General features: G+C 40.3%; 1 protein-coding gene and 1 pseudogene across 2 annotated transcripts; both read right to left on the bottom strand.

Annotated features, from left to right (window-relative positions):
- Nucleotides 1-5,041, bottom strand: part of LOC117526633 — a 37,655-nt pseudogene extending 32,614 nt beyond the window's left edge.
- Nucleotides 5,042-8,522: 3,481 nt separating this feature from the next.
- On the bottom strand, nt 8,523-20,399 carry zgc:165520 (uncharacterized protein LOC571872 homolog). Of its 2 annotated transcripts, XM_034188960.1 has the most exons (10): nt 20,069-20,399; nt 19,541-19,612; nt 19,351-19,450; nt 19,197-19,271; nt 18,510-18,580; nt 17,317-17,425; nt 14,948-15,021; nt 14,540-14,674; nt 14,097-14,207; nt 8,524-10,729 (listed from the first exon to the last, which is right to left on the bottom strand). In XM_034188960.1, the coding sequence occupies exons 1-10, from the start codon at nt 20,096-20,098 to the stop codon at nt 10,652-10,654; spliced, it is 855 nt and encodes a 284-aa protein (XP_034044851.1). In that variant the 5' UTR covers nt 20,099-20,399; the 3' UTR covers nt 8,524-10,651. The 2 variants fall into 2 exon arrangements, with proteins under 2 accessions (XP_034044852.1, XP_034044851.1); XM_034188961.1 differs by lacking the exon at nt 18,510-18,580 and having other exon boundaries at nt 8,523-10,729.
- Between the last annotated feature and the right edge of the window lie 335 nt (nt 20,400-20,734).

The following is a 20,734-nucleotide window of genomic DNA, read 5'->3' as shown; positions in this document are numbered from 1 at the left end:
TATCTGCTTGTCTACCTTTTCCTTCCATGCGAACAACCCGGGCAGAGCCGAATCTCTGACTGTGGACTTTCTCCTCAAGGTCAAACATTCTCCTTCCATCAATCTCCTCATCTGAGATGCCATCATCATGGTAACGTCGACGGGTACCAGCCCGCTGGGGAGATACATATAATACATCAGAAAGTGAAAAACTCTGTCCCGGCCACCAAGTCCTGACAGCAGCTAAAAATCAAACAAGTAGGTGGGTTTCAGGTTTAACTTTTTAATTCTGTCTTCAACACAAAATAAAGCAAGGTCAATGATCAGTTTTTGATGATAGAAATGTTTGTGCCTTCCTTGATTACAAGGAGCAGACAACAGATGTGCTGTTCCTGTGCAACAACTGTGTCACAGGGCTTCCACATTCACCAGCATGAATATGACGACTGGGCACGAGCAAGACACGCCAAGACTGCCCAAAAGCTCGCCATGATGGTCGTCCAGTTTTCACACAAGAGGGCATATATTGTAATGACAAAGAACTTTTAGAAAAAACATTTGAAATGATCATCTCAGCTTTGCTTTTTTTGTTTTGCTTGTTTTTAAATACTGCACTTTAACAAATACAAGAGGATACGTGCCACAGCAGGGGGCATACCTGAAAAAGAGTTCCATCCTCACGTCACACAACGCAGATGTCTTCATATTTTAGAAAACGACTGTAGTTACAAACACAAGTCTACTTCTGTCTTTATTATGTTTTACAATGTTGGCAAATGCTATATTTATTCACTAGTACTATTCACACTGCAATTTAATATAAAAATTCAGCATTTTATTTTTAAATATTTAACCATTGGACAGTTTTCATTCAAGACCACGAGCAAAAGTTCCTTAAGCTTTTTAATAAATGGAAAGCAATGCTATTTTTGTCTTTCTTTTGTCCCCCCCCCCCCCCCCCCCCCCCCAAAAAAAAAACATCTGATCCTGACTAAAAACAGGGATTTGATCCAAAACAAACCTTTGTGATCTGTTGCACCCTTATTAAAAATGTTATCTACATGCAATCTGGATGTTCCCTGCAGTATGCAAACAAGGACAACTACTTTTATTTATTTATTTGCACTCCTGAAACTGACCACCATTTCTGGAAGAGCATCATGCTCCTCAGTGTCTGAAAGAGGCTCTAAACATGATATTTCAGTTAGAAATGACTATCTTAAATGGTTTCCGGTTAGGATTAGGATGGGGTGGCATTTTTCTGAATTGCATATAACATTTGGAAATTTTAACAATGTCTCTGCTTCTGAGCCACAAATTTGTGTGAGGGAGGCCAGCAGGAGTCGCTGTGCATGTGGTAGTCAATAGGCCTCAACCCCCCCCACCCCACCCCCTCCCCCCACCCCATACTTAGCCACCCAGGCCAGAACCCTGGGTTTTAGCTGCCTGGTCAGAGCACCCGACACTCATGGTGGAGATTGAGTTTGTATCCGGGGGAGAGTGAGTAGGAGGAGTCAATAACACAACAACGCAGAGCAAGCTGGTATATTTGCATATTTCCTATAGAAGAAGAAGAGGTTCTTATTTAACCCTCTGGGGCCAACGCTGTTGTATTTGATGGCTAAGACCAAGCTTTACTAAATTATAAATAACTTTTGAATGATATGAGATAGAAACATACTTTTTTTCTGAAAGGTTAACTCCGCGGACTTTCGAGCCAGCCATCGGCCATCTTTGTACCTACTCCTCATAGAAGCTGTGTGATGACGTGCGCAATGTGAGTGTCCAATCGGAATTGGTTCACCATCACATGGTTTTCCAAAATCCAATTGTAGGGCAGATTTCCCTCATGTGAAAAGCCACAGATCGTTTTCAGGAGTGATGTTACTAGTTGGCCCATCTGAATAGCCCTCTGTTTACCATATGTTTACCTGTGTACCATACCAAAGCACTGTTTACCATATCAATGGACAACACAACGCACAGACCATTTTGTATATATTGTTGAAAATGTGCATTTGTGTTTATTGTTTGAACCTTTTTGTTGTACAGACTTTCACACAAGATCTCAAATTACCTTTATAAAGTGTCAAAACAACTGTTTATTATAGTTTGCTGTGTGTTTTGAATAAATGTGTGTGGAAAATTATTTTTTGCTTTATTTTTTCCTTGCCTATTTTTGATTGTAAACCTTTATTACACTTATAAAACACAACAAAAATATATATATATTCTAAAAGCACAGGTTGTCCTGAAAAAAAGAGACATAAAACTTGATTGTGGGATGCAGGGAGAGCTGTTATCAGCAATAATAAAACATTTATGCAAGACGAGTGAACTGTCCAAAAAATGCCCTCGGACCCCAGAGGGTTAACGTGGGAAGCCAACGAAAGCCCTAAGCTTATTCCCAGATGGGCCCACTACTCCTCACCAGCACTCCTGTTGAAAGTGTCAGTTGGGAGCTTGGCTGCAACCGGGAAGCAAACCCCGGACTGGTGGCATCCCAGTCCAATGTGCAAACCATTAAGGTGCGTTACACATAAACCAAGACGCGTTACAAATGTAATTTTTTCTGTCATTCGTGACACATTCCTGACATTCTTAATGTGACTTAACACATCTGAATAGGTTTCTTAATAGTGCGTGTTGGTGCATGATATTCTTGATATTCGTGGAGCATGTTTTTGCCTGTCAAAAAATCTTCCACGAATGTCACACACTACCCTCATTTCGTCTCACGTCGTGGAGGTCGCAACTGAGCGTATTGATCCATCTTGATGAGTACTGATCCTTAATAGAACGTGACAACGTTCGTAGTGGTTCCTGTGATGGTTCTTGGAGCCCAAACTGTCACGCGTTATTACGAAGTAAGTGACACGGAAACTGTCAAGTTTTGACACGACTTGTAACGCGGCGTCACATTTCACTGCGCGCCACGACGAATCAGTTTTCTGTCACGTGCGCACAATTAAACTCGGCTCCAAATGCTGTTCCACAGTTCCTGCTGAAGCTCCTCAGGACGCTCCTGCAGGTGTTCCACCTGCTGTTGTAACCGATGAGCGGGAGAACGAGTCTGAGCAACTAGAGGAGCGAGAGGAGACTCACGTGCTGCCCGACATCTCTGCACCTCCTCCAGTCCGGCGGAGGAAGATGCGTGCGCACAATTAAACCCTGCTGCACAACATTCAGTTTGATTGCTGACACCAAGTTGGCTAAAAGTCTAATTTCAGTGCTCTTCAGCGCGCTCCTGCAGGTGTTCCACCTGCTGCATTTGCCTGATGTTTGGGAAAATGCACCAGACGAGAGCCGCATGAAGCCACACATCTGGCGCTGTCGTCCTCCTCCTCTCTGCGCCACTCCATGGCACAGAGCCCAACTACGCATGCAGTCACAAAGTTCTTCTGAAAAACTGGAGCGATCTGAATTCGGTTGGATGGGTGTGTGTGTGGAGACAATTCACCTCGTTCACGTGACAGAACTTAACGATGAGCTGTTACGCGCTATCGCGCACTATTGCGCGTAACAAAGCGGAACACTATTCTTGACCGTGCGTAATGGTTCCTGATAATTCTCCAGCAACATGTGCCATTAATCGTAACATGGTAACAGGTTGCAGCAGTTCCTGAGGACACCTGACGCCTCTGCCCCGAATAATCACATTCGTGATCAGCGGCCAAGAATGTGTACTTCGTGGCATTCGTGACTTGTCGTTGTTATGTGTAAACGCAGCATTACGCAACCACCTACCAAAATCCTGCACTACAGCAGAACAATGGTGTGATCCAGGTCAGAATATTTCTGATTCGCGAACTGCTAGACACATTTTTTATGGAAATGGGGTCTTTGTCTCTCATAAATAAAATGTCCCAGACAAAACTCCAACATAGGGGTCAATTCTGCAATGTGAAACACCAAGGTAAGGGCTTACCTATGAGTGAATTAGCAATTCTCCAAGATTGGCATTTCTTCTGCAACACTGACAGAGAAACAGTTTGGAGGCAAGGTGGATTAGTGGTTAGCACTGGTGCCTCACAGCAAGAAGGTTGTAAGCTCACTTCCCACCCTTTCTGTGTGGAGTTTTGCATGATCTCCCCGTGTCTGCGCGTGTTTCATCCAGACACTCCGGTTTCCCACAATCAAAACATGCTTATTTAGGGTCTGTTCCATTCTCTGCCCCTGATCAAGGCAGCGTCTCTACATGTGGAGTTGGTCCCTAGGAACCAGACTGTGGCAGCCCACTGCTCCTAGTGGTTGGATTGTGTCTAACTGTAAATAGGATGGGTTAAATGAGAGGTCAAATTTCGATATATATGTGTGTGTGTGTGTGTGCGTGTGGATGTATATGCACAATGACAATAAAGGCTATATTATTATTAAACTATGAAGATTTACAACCTGACCAGCCGGAAAAATCTCATAACTGCCAACACGGGCGACAGATTTTTACAGTCAGACGACTACCTATAAATGTTATAGGATAAAAACAAAAACAGACTGATATAACTTCAGAAGAAGTCTTAAATGTGACAGAGTTTAAATGACTTAAATTACCAGTCGTTTGCTGTATCGTGGCTTAGAGTCGTCCATTGTCACCGCTTCGGGCAGCTCAACGTGAGATTAAAGATCAAAAATGGTCTTCATAAAACTCAAAAAAGGTCTCTCACTCCATGAAAAGTTGTAGAACTTCTGATCGTCTGTGTTCAGTGTCACGTTGTTGTCACAAACTCGATCCAGTTTGGCTGAAGTCAAGAAGTACTGCAAAGATAACTCTAGGGTTCCGCGACTAAAACTGACCACTCCTACCTGTATTTTAAGAGTTAAAAATCTCATTTCTAACAATAATTTCAATAAAAACACCGAAGGGTGGATTAAAATATGAACACTGAGCGAGAGCTATAAAATACTGCACAAAAACAACGCGCCGACCCAGCGCTACATTTTCAGGCGCCATTTTCCATCCCCACCAAAAACAACCTAAGACCCGCCCCTAATTCGACAGTGGACCAATCACAACAACGCCGGCAACACAGTCATTGGACGAAACATCTGCCACTCGCCAGGGCGATTCCTTCCATAATTGGACGAAAACGGCCAATGAAAACGTCAAAGATCTTACTAACAACCAACTACAGACCTACGCACACACCGCTGTGCCTCTTATTGGTTAATACTCCCCCATGACATTGGTTAGTGGACAAAAACACAACTGGTTACTAGGAGTAGCCAATCAAACCAGCATACAGGACTCTATAACCGCCCCGTCACCGAACAGAACCCGTCAATCATCACAAATTAGCGCAGTTCCGTTCAAACAATGCGTGTTTATATCACTTACTCCCATTTTGAAGAACAGCTCGCCGTCAAACCTCTTCACTGACGGGCTGCGCGTGACGCCTGCGTGTGCACCGTGCTCGTGCTCGCGCTCTCGCACGTCGGCGTCGCACAAACACGTTTCGGCCTGAATGAGGAAGTGCGAGCAGGTCCAAAATGGAGGCGTGTTCTCAGCAAGCCGATTGGCCAGTAGAGGTGTGCTGTGATTGGCACAATGACCCGTCAGTCAAAGAGGAAGCCGCCTCAACATTCAGCGTACAAACCGTGAGAAATCCCCCCCCCCCCCCCCCCCAAAAAAAAGACTGTTGGAAAGAACATAAACAGGTGTATGAATGGGTCAGTGGCGGGAGAACGTATTTCAGCTCAGGCACGTGAGTATCCCACTATGAAACCCTCTTGAGTCCTACCCAGGCAGACAACCAGCCGCCCATCCCCGCCTCTCAACAGTATCCATGTACCTGCTGTAGCTAGGTGAAGCATGGTCGCCCCTTTGGCCTTCTCCAGCTGCTGGGGTCCTCAGCATTGAGACGCCTTTGTGTTGAATGCTGCACCCAGAGAAACGTGCCATGTGTCAAAAACGTAGTAGCTGACATTCCCGCACAACGACAGTGACAGTCCTGAAACAACTGTTTGCTGATGACACTTTACTATAAGGGTGTAATTAATGCAGTAATACACATTTATTAACAAATTAATACTCAACTATCTTCAGTAATCATTTATTAATGGTGTTCATGTTAACAAAGGTATTAATTTATGTCGCAACGCAGATGAGGGGTTGGATTTTGACACTGCATTGTGACACCCAGGCAATGGATTAATAGGGGATTGACTGATGGGATGACGTAAGGTGCCCTGTGTGCCCACCTTGTGTGCCCTGTGCCTGCTACAGTAACCGCAAAGGCCCAATAGGAACCCTGAACCCAAGACAGCCAACGGGGCTCTGGCGAAACAAGAAGTCATCAATGGCAGATCAGGTGGATGAGGTGATGGCTTGTAACCCAACAGCTATTAAGGCGGATGAAGGTTGCAGCAGGTCCTCAGATCCCGATAGTCTGGGATTTCCAAGCTATTGGACCAGGCTAAGGATCTATCAAGGTTTTTATCGGTGTGGAATGACACTCCCATGCTAAACAAACCCATTCCCCCTGTTGAGGTTTCAAATCCTGCAAAATCTCGTAAAACTTTGGAGAGGTCGCCGCGCTGCGAGATGTCGTTAACATTGAGAACTGCATTGACATGCTCTGATCAGGCTGCACTTTAACTGCTGCACATGGACAACAGCATTAACATCGCAACATAAACCTCTTTGTATATTGTGCCTAAAACTCTTGTGAATATACGAGGTCTGTTAGAAAACTATCCGACCTTTTTATTTTTTTAAAAAACTATATGGATTTGAATCATGTGCGCTTGCATCAGCCAACCTTGAACCTTTGTGCGCATGTGTGAGTTTTTTCACGCCTGTCGGTTGGGTCATTCGCCTGTGGGCACGCTTTGAGTGAGCACTGGTCCAACCCCCTCGTCGGATTTGTACACCTCTTCCACAATTTCTCTGGTAGTCAGACGACGTCCCGGATCAACACAGCCTTCACTTTGGAAATGATCTGGTCGTTTTAGCCTGTCGAGATAGCCGCTCGGAGCGCGGCGCGCCCTGCGCCGCTGTGGGCCGTCTTTAATCCGGTTGTAATGGTCCTTAATCTGTGTGACGCCCAGAGTATCCTCACAGAAAGCCGTCTGAATCTTCCGAATGGTTTCCACCTGGCTGTCTCTCTCAGTTTCTGGAAAAATTTGATTCAGCGCTGCTCCAATTGCTCAGCCATTTCTCTGACAATGAAAATCCGACGAGGGGGTTGGACCAGTGCTCACTCAAAGCCTGCCCACAGGCGAATGACGCAACCGACAGGCGTGAAAAAACTCACGCATGCGCACGATGGTTCAAGCTTGGCTGATGCAAGCGCACATGATTCAAATCCATATAGTTTTTTTTTAAAAATAAAAAGGTTGGATAGTTTTCTAACAGATCTCGTATTATCTGGGTTTAAAGACGTTGTTATTGTGTTTGTTTTATGTAAACATGTGAGAAGCTCAGGTTGTTTCTCCGTTATTTTCAACGGGAATTGCTGTGAGCTGCGATTGTTTCCTGTTCAGGTTGTTCTGGCAGAAAGTAAAGTTTGCTCTTTAACGCCCTGCTTATTGTCCTTTACAACGCTGTTTGTTCCAGAGTAATATACGAGGGCTGTCCATAAAGTATAGGTCCTTTTTATTTTTTTCAAAAACTATATGGATTTCATTCATATGTTTTTACGTCAGACATGCATGAACCCTCGTGCGCATGCGTGAGTTTTTCCACGCCTGTCGGTGACGTCATTTGCCTGTGAGCACTCCTTGTGGGAGGAGTCGTCCAGCCCCTCGTCGGAATTCCTTTGTCTGAGAAGTTGCTGAGAGACTGGCGCTTTGTTTGATCAAAATTTTTTCTAAACCTGTGAGACACATCGAAGTGGACATGGTTCGAAAAATTAAGCTGGTTTTCAGTGAAAATTTTAACGGCTGATGAGAGATTTTGAGGTGATACTGTCGCTTTAAGGACTTTTCACGGTGCGAGACGTCGCTCAGCGCTCTCAGGCGGCGTCATCAGCCTGTTTCAAGCTGAAAACCTCCACATTTCAGGCTCTATTGATCCAGGACGTCGTGAGAGAACAGAGAAGTTTCAGAAGAAGTCGGTTTTCAGCATTTTATCCGGATATTCCACTGTTAAAGGAGATTTTTTTAATGAAAGACGTGCGGACGGGTCCGCGCGTCGGGACGCAGCCGGCGCGGAGCGGCGGCACAGGAAAAACACCTCCGTGTTGATAACCATTTGTAAAATCCAGGCGGCTTTTGATGGCTTTCAGTGGAGTGAGTATATGAGAAATTGTTTAACAAAATTGTTTTGACACTCTGTTGGTTTTCCCTCAAAATGTATGATTTGATCGTCGATATATTTTTACCCTGCTGAAGCAAACCTTTAATAACATGATGAATGGATTAAAGAAGCAAATACAAAGAACCACAAGGAAACAATATATCAGCTTCATTTTATTTGTGGCCAACCACAGGCCAGCAAAAACCAACAAAAATAATGTTTGATTTTAATTATCACATTAAAAACTAATTCTTTTCTACTACAAAGTATACTACTACAAAGTAAAGTATGTTGTTTCCTATACAGTCTATGGTTATTTCTCACAGTATTTCCAAATGTTCATGAAGGAGATTAAAATGAAGACACCAAAGAATTGCACAAGGAAACTTTAGTGTTTGAGATGCTTAAATCAGTAAGAGATCATTTTCATATCATATTTTAATGTGATTACATTTATTTATACAATGCCAAATCACAAAGAAGTTGCCCCAAGGCACCACACACACACACACACACACACACACACACAATTTAAACCTTACCCACACAATGTACATGGATGACGGTACTGAGGACAAACATTTAAAAACTCCCTCAGGTGGTTTTTGAATATATGACAGGGAGAAACCTCCAGCAGACCAGACCCAGTGGGTGACCATCTGCTCTGGCCACAAAGCATAAGATACAGTGCAAGATATGCAATATGTAATATATGTGTTCCATCAAGGAGTGTCATTCCGTGTGGGCATTTGCCCCTGTCCACTGCCAGAAAAGCAGCGCACCAGGTCCTCCACAGACTCCCTGCAGGTGGTGATCCAGGCCAGGTGACCCCATCCCAAACTGTGTCAATCATAAAGTGTCGTAAAGAATCTGCACCTCCAAATCTGAGACCATGGTCCTCTGCCAGATAACAGTGGATTGGCCCCTCTGGGTCAGGGGAGAGTTACTGCCCAAATGGAGGAGCTCAATTATCTTGGGGCCTTGTTCACGAGTGGGGGCAAGATGGTATGTGAGATCGATAGACGTATTGCCTAAATGTCCTAAATCTTACGGACGCTGTATTGGACCATCATGGTGAAGAAGGCACTGAGCTGGAAGGTGAAGCTCTTAATTTACACTCCTATCCTCACCTGTGGTCATGAGCTTTGGGTAATGACTGAAAGCATAAGATCATGGATACAAGCGGCAGAAATGAGATTCCACTGTCAGGTTTAAGCTCCTGGACAGGGTGAGAAAATAGACTATCCGGGAGGGAACTCAGGGTAGAGCTGCTGCTTCTTCACATCGAAAGGTGCCAGTTGAGGTGGTTCGGGCACCTGGTGAGGATGCCCCCTGGTTGTCTCCCTAGAGAGGTCTTCCAGGTATGTCCAACAGGAAGAAGGCCCCAAGGAAGACCTAGGACACGCTGGAGAGATTATATTTCCCATCTGATTTGGAAACACCTGCCATGTGATCCCCTGGGAAGAGCTACAGGACTTGGATGAAGATAGGGAAGTGTGGGAGAGCTGCTTGCTCTGCTGCCACTGTGACCCGGATCAGCGGCTGAAAATGAATGAATGAATGAATATACTTGTGAGCAACTTCAGCAATGTTCAGCATTTCCTGTTCCAGAATAACCAGTATTTTAACGCAAATCAGGAATGGCCAGAAGTGGCCTGATGAGGAATAAAGAGGCTGCAGCACAGCATCAGAAAAGAAGAAGGACATAGCAAGGAAAGATAAATGCACTTCAAACCATAAACAACTCTTTAGAAATGCAAAGGAAAGTCAAACTAAAGAAATCTGAATTAAACTCTTCACACTAACACATTCAAATTCATCTTTGCAAAACAATAATAATGATCAAATAAAACAAACAATACAAAAAAAAAAGTATTGAAGTAGCAACAGACACCCAAGGAAGGCAGTAGAAATGTAATGTCAAAAATCAGATTGTGTTGAGTTATTATTATTATTATTATTTTTATTATTATTAATACTATTATTATTGTTATGATTTGTAAAGCTTGACCAAGTCACCGATCGTGGTACCATTTAGTTTGGTTAGTTTTGTTTTTACATCAATTGGGTTCTGCAACAAAAATTTTGATACTTGTTATTTTAACATATGGCTGACTTGCATGTGCATCACAGCCTACAATTCACCAAGCCATGCACCTTGCACTGTCATTAATACATGAAAAGAAGGAAGTATATTTACCGGAGAGTAAGTCGGCATGTTTTCACACGACTTTGAGTTTAATAGTATTTGGAACAGCTAATGGTGGCTTGTGATAACATAAAAAAAAAAAAACTACTGAATCGGAATTCACATTTTCAACTTTTTTCCCATGAGAAAAAGTAATTTTAAAAAATGCGTGCATGATTTCTACTTGATGGATGTGAGGACTCATCCAACACTACGTGGGCTCAGCCGGGTGTCGGCAGTCAGGTCGTCTATTTGATGAAGCTGTAGATGAATGCGAGCAGGATGACGCCCAGAATGGCACAGCAGCAGAAGATCATCATTTGTTTCTGGAGAAGAGCAAGAAGAAGGACAGATGACAGATTGTGGCATCACTTTAACTTCCCTAAGTCAAACCAAGTCAAGTGGGATCCATTAAAAACAAGACTAATGCTGCGTTTACACATAACGACCACTCATGAATGTCACAAAGTTGAATTGTGACTGAGGATCATGATTCGGGGCAGAGGCATCATGCGCTGTCACAAACCGTTGCGACCTGTTATCACGGGTTACGATTAATGGCACAAATCGCTGATGAATTATCATGAATCATTATGCACAGTCACGAACATTTCCCTACGCTGTTGCGCGCCATTGCGAATCATCACGTGAAAGCATGTAACAATTCGTGGCAGTTCTTGACAGCTTTCATGTTGATTTGTGACAGTTTGGGCTCCAAGAACCATTAAGATTACACTACGAATGCTGTCACTCACCACGTATCAACATGCTCTGTTGTGAACTCCACCAAGTGAGGGTGATTTGTGGAATTCATGGATTTTTTTGGCAGCCAAAAATATGCTCCACGAATATCACGACTGTCAGGAACCAACACGCGCTGTTAAGAACCCTATTCAGATTCGTTAAGTCATGCATTAAGTCATGTTACAAATGTCACGAATTATGGAAATATGACATTCGTAATGTATCATGCAGTATAAGGTATGGTGATTGTAATTGCTCTGCCTGGTGTTTGTTTGATTGTTTGTTTTTTTTGACCATCTATTAAGACACAATCAAGCATATCTTTTTGTTTGGATATTTGGCAAAAGAACACATATATATTTGAGCTTGAAAAGTTTTAGCATTTATATTTTGTGTCAAAATTCAGGTGTGTGACTGAGCTGCACTTCACAAACAAAACTAAATGTGCAGCGTGGCGTCCTCTTCAACATCTTTAGAGGTACCTGCTTCTATCAATGTCAAAGGACAAGTTCAAAGTGGAATAAAATGATTGTTCCATTTGGGATTGGAAATTTTCAGATCGCACAGAGGCATTATTTTAAACCTTTTTCTGGAGGCCTGAAAATCCCGTGATGAAACACAGTGTGTGTACCGAAGGACTGATCAGGACTGCTCCAACATTTAATAAAGCTATTTTCACAAAACACAGTAAACTGACTGCATTCATATAACACTTTTGCACCTATATCAGAAGCTCAAAGCGCTTTATAGCAATGCCTCACATTCACACACACCCCGATGTTAGGGTGCTGCCATGGAAGGCACTCACTATACACTGGGAGCCACTTGGGGATTAAGGACCTTGCCAAAGAGCCCTTAGTGACTTTCCAGCCAGATGGGGCTTTGAACCAAGAATCCTCTGGTCTCAAGCCCACTGCTTAACCATAAGACCATCACCTCCCACACGATGAGAAAGTCTGAAGAAATATTCTAGGATATCTACAGATAAATGTTTTTCAAAATAAATAAATAAATAAAAAATCATCAAATTCTTTTAAAATAAACACTTTCTTTTCCCTTAAGTTCTACATCCTTAGAGAACTAAGTAAAATCAAATCAAATAAATAAATACATAATGGGAGATTTGTCATTTTAAAGTATTGAGTGACAAATAAATTATTAACTAGCATGTTTCTGTGCGGATCCACGGGCTCTAGATTGGATATTATTTACAGAATAGATAGCTGACATTTTTCAAGGGTGGTAATAAATTGTACAAAGTTTCTATAATGAACTGGACTGACATGAGTCCAGAATATTTTTAGAGCCTATAGACCTCAACATTTTTTAGATCTCAACCCTTTTATTTCCTGTTAATTATGTAATATTTTAATGTTAATTTACTGTCTGAATGTATTTATAAATTGTTTAGGTTCTTGTTATCATATACACACTATTATTAGTAGTATAATTATTGCAATTATTATTATTATTATTACTTCTATTTTGGCATTTGATTTTTAAACCACAATGTTAATAAGTGTTTTCACTCTGTTGTATCATCCATGTATTTTTAATGTATTTACAATTATATTATGTAGTTACACTGAACTTACGAAATAAAATCATGCACATTGCACATACACATGCACGTACACAGACACCACTTCGCTTTTAATATATAGATGATGTACCGCCCCTGCTGGAATGGCGTGTGAGTCCAGAATGTAATTATCAGTGTCAGTTGTTCACTATTACACTATTATTATTAGTATAATTATTGTAATTATTATTATTATTACTTCTATTTAGGCATTTGTTTTTAAAATGGACCACAATGTTAATAAGTGTTTTCACTCTCTTGTATCATCCATGTATTTTTAATGTATTTATAATTATATTTTGTACTTACACTGAACTTACTAAATAAAATCATGCATATACGCAGACACGTACACAGACGCCACTTCGCTTTTAATATATAGATGATGTACCGCCCCTGCTGGAATGGCGTGTGAGTCCAGAATGTAATTATCAATGTCAATTGTTCACTATTACACTGTTATTATTAGTATAATTATTGTAATTATTGTAATTATTATTATTACTTCTATTTAGGCATTTGTTTTTAAAATGGACCACAATGTTATTAAGTGTTTTCACTCTCTTGTATCATCCATGTATTTTTAATGTATTTACAATTATATTATGTATTTACACTGAACTTAGTAAATAAAATCATGCATATACGCACACACGTACACAGACGCCACTTCGCTTTTAATATATAGATGATGTACCGCCCCTGCTGGAATTGTGTGTGAGTCCAGAATGTAATTATCAATGTCCATTGTTCAGTGTTATTAGCTAATATCTGTAGTTTCTCCAAAAATATTAGACCTATCAACATTCCATATTCGCGGTGTTCATCCTTGAACCAAAATACATAAGCATACCAAACAGCAAATGTCAGCACTCCCCAGTTTGTTCGTGATCAAAACAATACACACACACACAGAGGCCACTTGGCTTTTAATATGTAGATAAACACATTTTGTGCAATGACTTTGAAACAAAGTGAGCTAGAAAGATGATCACCAGAGTGCATATAAATTAGAAAATAGCAAATGTCATACTCTGATGTCACATGATATAATCATGATCATGGTATTTGGCTTTTTATCATGATATCTTGTATAAAATCAGCATATGCATTTTGTTTTCTGATTAATATGGAGCCCACATCATTGCTCCATCTCTTTTAGGTTTGAAGTTATTGTTAAAAAAAAAAAAATTGTTTTCCCACTATTCAATGACCTTAACATCTGAGCTTCATATTAATGACATGTTGTGATGTTATCACAAGCAATTCACATTTTAAACTTCAAGAGGGTGAGAAAGATGAATAGATGGTTTCAAACATGACTTCACTGTAACATCCTTTCTACTGTTGAATGCATCTCTGCTCACCCGTCGAGCCTCCTGCTGGAATTTGGCTGCCTTCTTGGTGTCGGCCACGGCTCTCTCCACAAAGCCCACTGAGTGGTCCATGTTTGTCTCGATTCTGTCAATCATCCCACCCTGGAAAAGAGCAGAATAGCAAATTATTGTCAGATGATATAAGCAGAGTCAAACGAGTGAGTGCACAATATGTGCCATAGTCTGCATTAACCTGAACAATATTACAATATTTTCATAGAAATCATTACATCTAACTTTTGTGAAATGAATATGTAAAGTACAGGAAATATAATATTTTATAAAACTTTTATGAAAGCACCAAAATGCACTCAAATAAATTGAAATTCAGCCAAAGCCTGATATGTTGCATTGCTGTGTGGTCTGTTTTCATGAATGACGTTGTTGTGCACAATGTTTGGCTGAATTCATTCTAAGTGTGCACGCTTGTGCACCTGGTTCTCCACCAGCATGGCGATATCAACAAACATGTCGTGAAGCTCCTTGATGCTGCTCTCCAGCCGCATGATGTCTTTATGTCGAGCTTCGATTTCGTTCAGGGCCTGCTGGTTGATTTTTGAGTCCATGATCTGGAAAAAAAAGCACAGTGTAAGAATGAGGACTATTTAAAAAAGAAAAAGAAGTAGACAATCTGAAAAAGAGTAATGACTGTGTTGTGTAGATTTTACAGGATTATAAACTGACAAAATACTGATGGACACAATAAATAAGCAGTTTTATAAAACAGCTCTGGAACAAATGTTAAAGGCTTGAATGAAATGTTATTTATTCCCGTGCTGGTGTGTTGGTTTTTGAGCTGATTTTGGGCTCCGTGTGTGTAAATTGCTGTTAGAGATTCGAACCCCTGCAGTGAAGACAGCTGCATTGCCGCCCTCCAGCATTTCTTCCAGTTCCTCGTCAGTGGTTGCTTTCCCCGCTGGATTGAACAGAAACCAAAGTTAGACATGTGAAATGAATAAATCTATGCGTACAGCACAAAGGAGGACGAGAAAATATATTACAATCAGATCAGTGATGGTCTGAATAGATTTAAGAAGAGGTGACTGCAGCTTCCCGGTGTGACAAAAAAAGAGAATCTTCCCTGTATGTGTGTAAAAAATTTTAAATATGCATCGACTAGCCAACTGTTATGTACTGTTATGCTAAGACATAAAAAAATTGTCATGTGGCTGCAGCAGGCTGGAGTGGTGATAACAAGCCTGTATTAAAAAACATGGTATCAAGTGGATGTATACAGGGGCGGATCCAGGATTTTCTAGAAGAGGGAATTTGTTGGTCAACATGAGATTTTATGTACAAATGTTTCAAAAAAAAAAATAAGTATTTCACCTGCAGATATGTCTGCAGTCAGAAACTGTGTTGTGACTTTTTTGTAGAAATGTGTAATTACTTTTAAAATTTATCAAATATGATGAGTGAAACACACAAAAAGCAGATAACTTTAGTTGTTATTGCAGCTGGACTGAGGATTTTACAATAACAGGCATGCATCGTGCCCGATGAAGTCAACACCTTCCGGATGTACCTGCTAGTTAAAACCCTGTCACCACCTGGTTTACAGTGTGATTAACATCCAAATTTCAAGACAACCCTCATCTTCCAGTGATGCATCAATATATTGATAAAACAATATTAAAAATACTGATCAGTGATTCTGTAGCTTTACTTCACTTACACTCCACCAGTTACAGCGTCTCACTTGAAAATCTGAAATTGGTCTTTTACAGTTTTTTTTACAACCGCTATGACTCATTGTTCAATACCTTTAACACCTTTTCAAAACTCTTCACACAGTTACCACAACATCAGTCTGTGTGGGCTGCACAATGAACACAATTATTTTTCTTTTGACACAAAATACAAACATTTTACACGTTTAAAAATTAGTTTCAACTCCTTTTACACACAAGCTCAATCATGACCAAAACAATAGGTGTTAACCGGTGAATTTTCAATTGCTTTCACATGATTTGTCAAAACAGAAAACCTTATATTCAAAACTAATGGATTGAAGATTCCATTGATCACAGCTGATTCCCGTCTCACCCAGCTCAGGTGCTGGGCTTTTTTCAATCACATCACCTATATTTATAGGCAGATCTTGTGAGGGAAAAGAAGAAAAAACAAGACAAGGGACAAAGTGGAGGACTTGTAAAAAAGTGAGAAAAATAGGTAGCAGTAGAGTTAGAATGTGTGGTGGAGCTCAGGGCTGAATAAGGCATGCAAAAAGATACTTCCCAAGATGCCTGGCCGGAGAAGACATCAGGTATGATGTCGATGAAAATATGTGGCCCAATGCTGACGACCGAGCAGATTCGCTTTTTTTTTTTCTTCCTCTTTTACAGTGATTTCTTCTGCTCCTTTTTCTTTTTGTGTATTTGACAATCCAGCAATGAATGACAGTTAAATGCTGATTTTTTTTTCCCTCTTTACTGTACTGTAAGTCATTTTCATTTGCAATACAGTAAAGTGTTTACTGCAAATCCTGTCATTTACTGTCTTCTTCTTTCATAAACATTCTGCAAAGCTGCTCTGACATGGGTCTTTTTTGTGCTGAGTGTTGTACAAAAAGAGGAACAAAATTCATGTCCAACAAAAGAAAAATGAAGAACATCGTCACAAACATTAATCCATCCATCCATTTTCATCCGCTTTCTTCTGCAAACATTAATTTACATGTATAATCAATGTAATAATCTGTTGATTGTGAAAGAAAAAGGAAAAAAAAAAAGTAGATTTAACACATGCAAAGTGATTCAGTTTGTGTTATTCCATCAGTTGTCTGTGTTTTTATGACATTGTGCTGTGACTGACTAAATGTTTCTGTTGGAAGACAATGTGTGTCTGTGCTTTGGTAGATTTGGTGAACTGTGTTAGTGTATTATTGTATTTTAGAAGTGTGTGTCTGTGTTTATTAACACTGTGTGAATTTGAGCATGAACTTACCTGTTTGGGGAATTGTGTGTTTCTGGTGTAATGTGCGTTAACAGTTTTGAAAAAGTGTTTAAGGTTCTGACAAATGGTCAGTTGTAAAAAAAAACTGTAAGTACATTTATATGTTAAATAATGTTTTTAATGATTCCAGTATGTATTTATTAAAATATTTGAATATCTTCATATGCATAGACACGTCAAACACATATTTATACAATTCCTGACCTTATGAAGTATAAAATAGTCCAATGGGTATTTAGAAGCAAATGTAACTCACTGATTTCCAGCTGTCGGGCAATCCGTCCCTTGCTCTTATCTCTGAAGTCTACTTGAGCCTCGTTATACTTTGTCATCACCTCCACAAACTTCTTGGCCAGGATGGCATGCTGGGAGAAAGACAGACTTGCTGTTAACTGAAGCTCAGTGGGAGGAACATTAAATCATTGGTGATATTGAAGTGGGAAGGCCTCTTCAGCCACATTTAGACTATCATTCACAAAACCTGTCGAGTGACATCCACAATCATAATCACAACATCGAAACCATTTTCATGTGCGTTTAACTCAAAGAAAGAATATTCCTGACTATTGCTATAAGTGCATTTTCGAGTAGTGTTTCTCAAGTCTTTACGTTTTATACACATAAGCACAAACACACATTCTGAGCTGTCCAGGGTGCTGAGCAGACAGGAGACATTAAAATAATCACCACGTTTAAATGACCATCAGTCATCATGCGTACAAAATTAACACAAAATCAACTCTTGTTTGATCCATGGTCTCCCACTGCAACAAAATTCACTAAAATCTGCTCATGACATTTGAAATATTCTGGGGAAAAAATAGTCAAAGGACCTTTATGACTGAAGCAGTAATTAAATCACTTTGCCACTGATTTGATGAAAATAATAATTTTAAAAATGTAAAAAAAAAAAAAACACCCTATCAGATGTATCATGCTATTAATTACGATACATTTATTTGTTTTGTTAGTAGTGACATACATTTAATCAAGTGAAACATATTTATGAAGAATAAATAAAGTGCCAGGACTCAGCCTGCTCCCTTCATATTTTCATTTTTTACGAGTTATTCTGAATTTGTTGCCTTTATTAGAAAATCAAACAAAACCCCACTGCCTTACACTGTTTAGGTTTTTACGCACAAAAACTTAAAATATAGAACTTTGAAATCATGTAGTAGACTTAAAGTTCTATGTTGACACAACTGAAATCTATTTAGCTGCTTGCAAAAGTGAAGAAAAACTTGAAAAACTAGTTTAACTAAAAGGGCTTCTATATGATTTCCTTGTAGCCATTTCAGAATACAAGTGTAGATTACTGTGCAGTTTTAGATTACTGTGCAATTTTAGGATACACATAATAATTACAATAGTTTTCAGCTGTTGTTTGGCTCATCTGATCACTGATCTGGAGTCAGTTTTTAGCTTGTCATAGTGTGCATTTCTGACCTGTGACTTCCGTATCCTGAGGTCAGCTGAGGCCCGTTCATCTGTGTTTGATTCAAGCTGCCGCTCAATATCTGACACACACACACACACACACACACACACACACACACACACACACACACACACACACACACACACACACACACACACACACACACACACACACACACACACACACACACAAGGCCAATAACTGTTGTGCAACCACAAATATTATATATATATATATATATATATTCCTATTGTACATGCATTAATTCTGTTGTACCTTAATTAATGGTAAATGTCCACCAGGTGGAGATATTGCTCCATTTCAACAACCTTGAGACACGAAGTCCAGCTGTTTGTCATTGTTGTGTCTACTAGTGGCAGACACTACCTTATGTCAGCAGTTATCAGTATAATTTGCAGTTAATTGCCATTTGTTTATGGCTTACATGATCTGCCAACTAATTTAGCATGTATATGCTCAGAAAAGCAGAATGTCTTTTCTGAAACAACCTCAGATGAACTGCACATGGAGAGAAAATAAACTGTGATTTCTGAATAAAAAAGTGTGTCCAGATTTTTTGACTTAAGGCCTTTATGTGTGTGTATGTTTAGCGAAAATAGGTCAGTGAGTTGTGTTGAATAAGTTTCTTTATATTTTATAATGTGTAAAATAAATATAAAACAACAGATACTGACTCTTGAGTTTGTTTCGTGCGTTGTTGGCTGACTTCTTGATTTCAGTGGTGACAGCTTCAACGTCATCTTGTGTTTCTGAAAAAGTGACAACAGAGAAAATAAATAATACATGCACAAGCAGTTCATGATTTTGTGTGTGTGTGTGTGCACGTACTCTGGTCAGATGTGGGAGCTGACAAGATGGTAGAATAGAGTTTTTTAATTTCTGTGACACTTTCATCAATCTTGTCAATGCTGCCGCGAATATCTTCAATCTGAAAGAGAGGTGGAGCGGTGGGGGGGGAGACTGTGAAATGTAATTTCTTAAATGTAAATGGGGGTGGGGACACACACACACACCATACCTGAACAAAGAAGTCGTCCATGAAGGCCTGACTTTCCACAGGAACCTCAACGTCGTCACCGACATCACTTTTCTGTCAAAAACAAACACACTCTCGTCACAGTGACAGATGTCATCCTCACATTTACACACAAACATGCAAACTAGATCCATCAAATCCACTGAAATAGAAACGAGGGGATCTCAGTGCATCGGCCAACTAGGAGCTCCAAAGTAAAGCAGGAATTAGACTTTTTTTTTTATATAGACTACCCCTGTTTTTAGACCACATACTGTATGTAATTAGACAAACTGAACCTAAGGATTATTGTTCATGCAAATAACCACGTTTACAGATCCACTGAATATGTCTTGGACTGCACTGTTGCATCTTTCAGTTTGTGTGAGCTGTTGGTCTTTATTAGCTACTTAACATCCAACATTTAGAGCAAATGACTGCAGAAAGAGTTGAGTTTTGTTTCTCTGGGCTACATTAGGGCCTCTGTTACCAACAGCGACTACACACCAAAATAAATAAAACATTTCCCACCTCTTTCAGCTGCGCCAGTCGGTCCTTCATCTTGAAATGTTTGTGGTTCTGGTGTAAATTTTGGTAAATAAACAGCTAATTCAATGGACTGTACCAAAAAGACGTTCACTATAAGGTCTTTGTCTAACCTACAACATTCAAGCTGCCATCAGCGGCATTAAATTACCGCAAGAAATTATTCTTCAATTATTCCAGGGGATTTGACACGAAGAAGAATTTGAAATCTAACCAGATAAAATCCCACATGTAGATAAAAGAATGTCTGGTCTGTTTGGTGATATCTGTGGTCAACCTAACCTGAGGTCCCAGTAAGCCGCTCTGCTCTAAGAACGGATTAGGGCAACTGTAGTGATCAGGACCATAAATATGTGTGTGTGTGTGTGTGTGTGTGTGTGTGTGTGTGTGTGTGTGTGTGTGTGTGTGTGTGTGTGTGTGTGTGTGTGTGTGTGTGTCGACTGGAGACGCAGAACGTCATGCACAGGATACACAAAATAAACTGAATATATATATATCTTTCATCTTAGCTGACTGTGTATAACCATAAACTCTGTATCAGAGGAGTTAGAATTGGTGGTGGTGGGTGGGTGGGGCGGAGGGGGGGGGGGGGGGTATGTGCAACCCTACAACACTAATTTGAAAACAGTATTTGTAAAACTTCATACCCTT

This window comes from Thalassophryne amazonica, chromosome 15 (assembly GCF_902500255.1).
Source record: "Thalassophryne amazonica chromosome 15, fThaAma1.1, whole genome shotgun sequence".
Taxonomy (NCBI): domain Eukaryota; kingdom Metazoa; phylum Chordata; class Actinopteri; order Batrachoidiformes; family Batrachoididae; genus Thalassophryne; species Thalassophryne amazonica.
This window is presented reverse-complemented; position numbering and strand designations above follow the sequence as displayed.

What these genes read in the sequence shown, in the direction of transcription:
- zgc:165520 (XM_034188960.1), bottom strand. Translation starts at nt 20,098, where the DNA reads ATGAAGGACCGACTGGCGCAGCTGAAAGAG. An exon ending in TGGACGACTTCTTTGTTCAG is followed by an intron (nt 19,451 to 19,540) that starts GTATGGTGTGTG and finishes CCTCTCTTTCAG; the next exon opens with ATTGAAGATATTCGCGGCAG. An exon ending in CGCACGAAACAAACTCAAGA is followed by an intron (nt 18,581 to 19,196) that starts GTCAGTATCTGT and finishes TGTGTGTGTCAG; the next exon opens with ATATTGAGCGGCAGCTTGAA.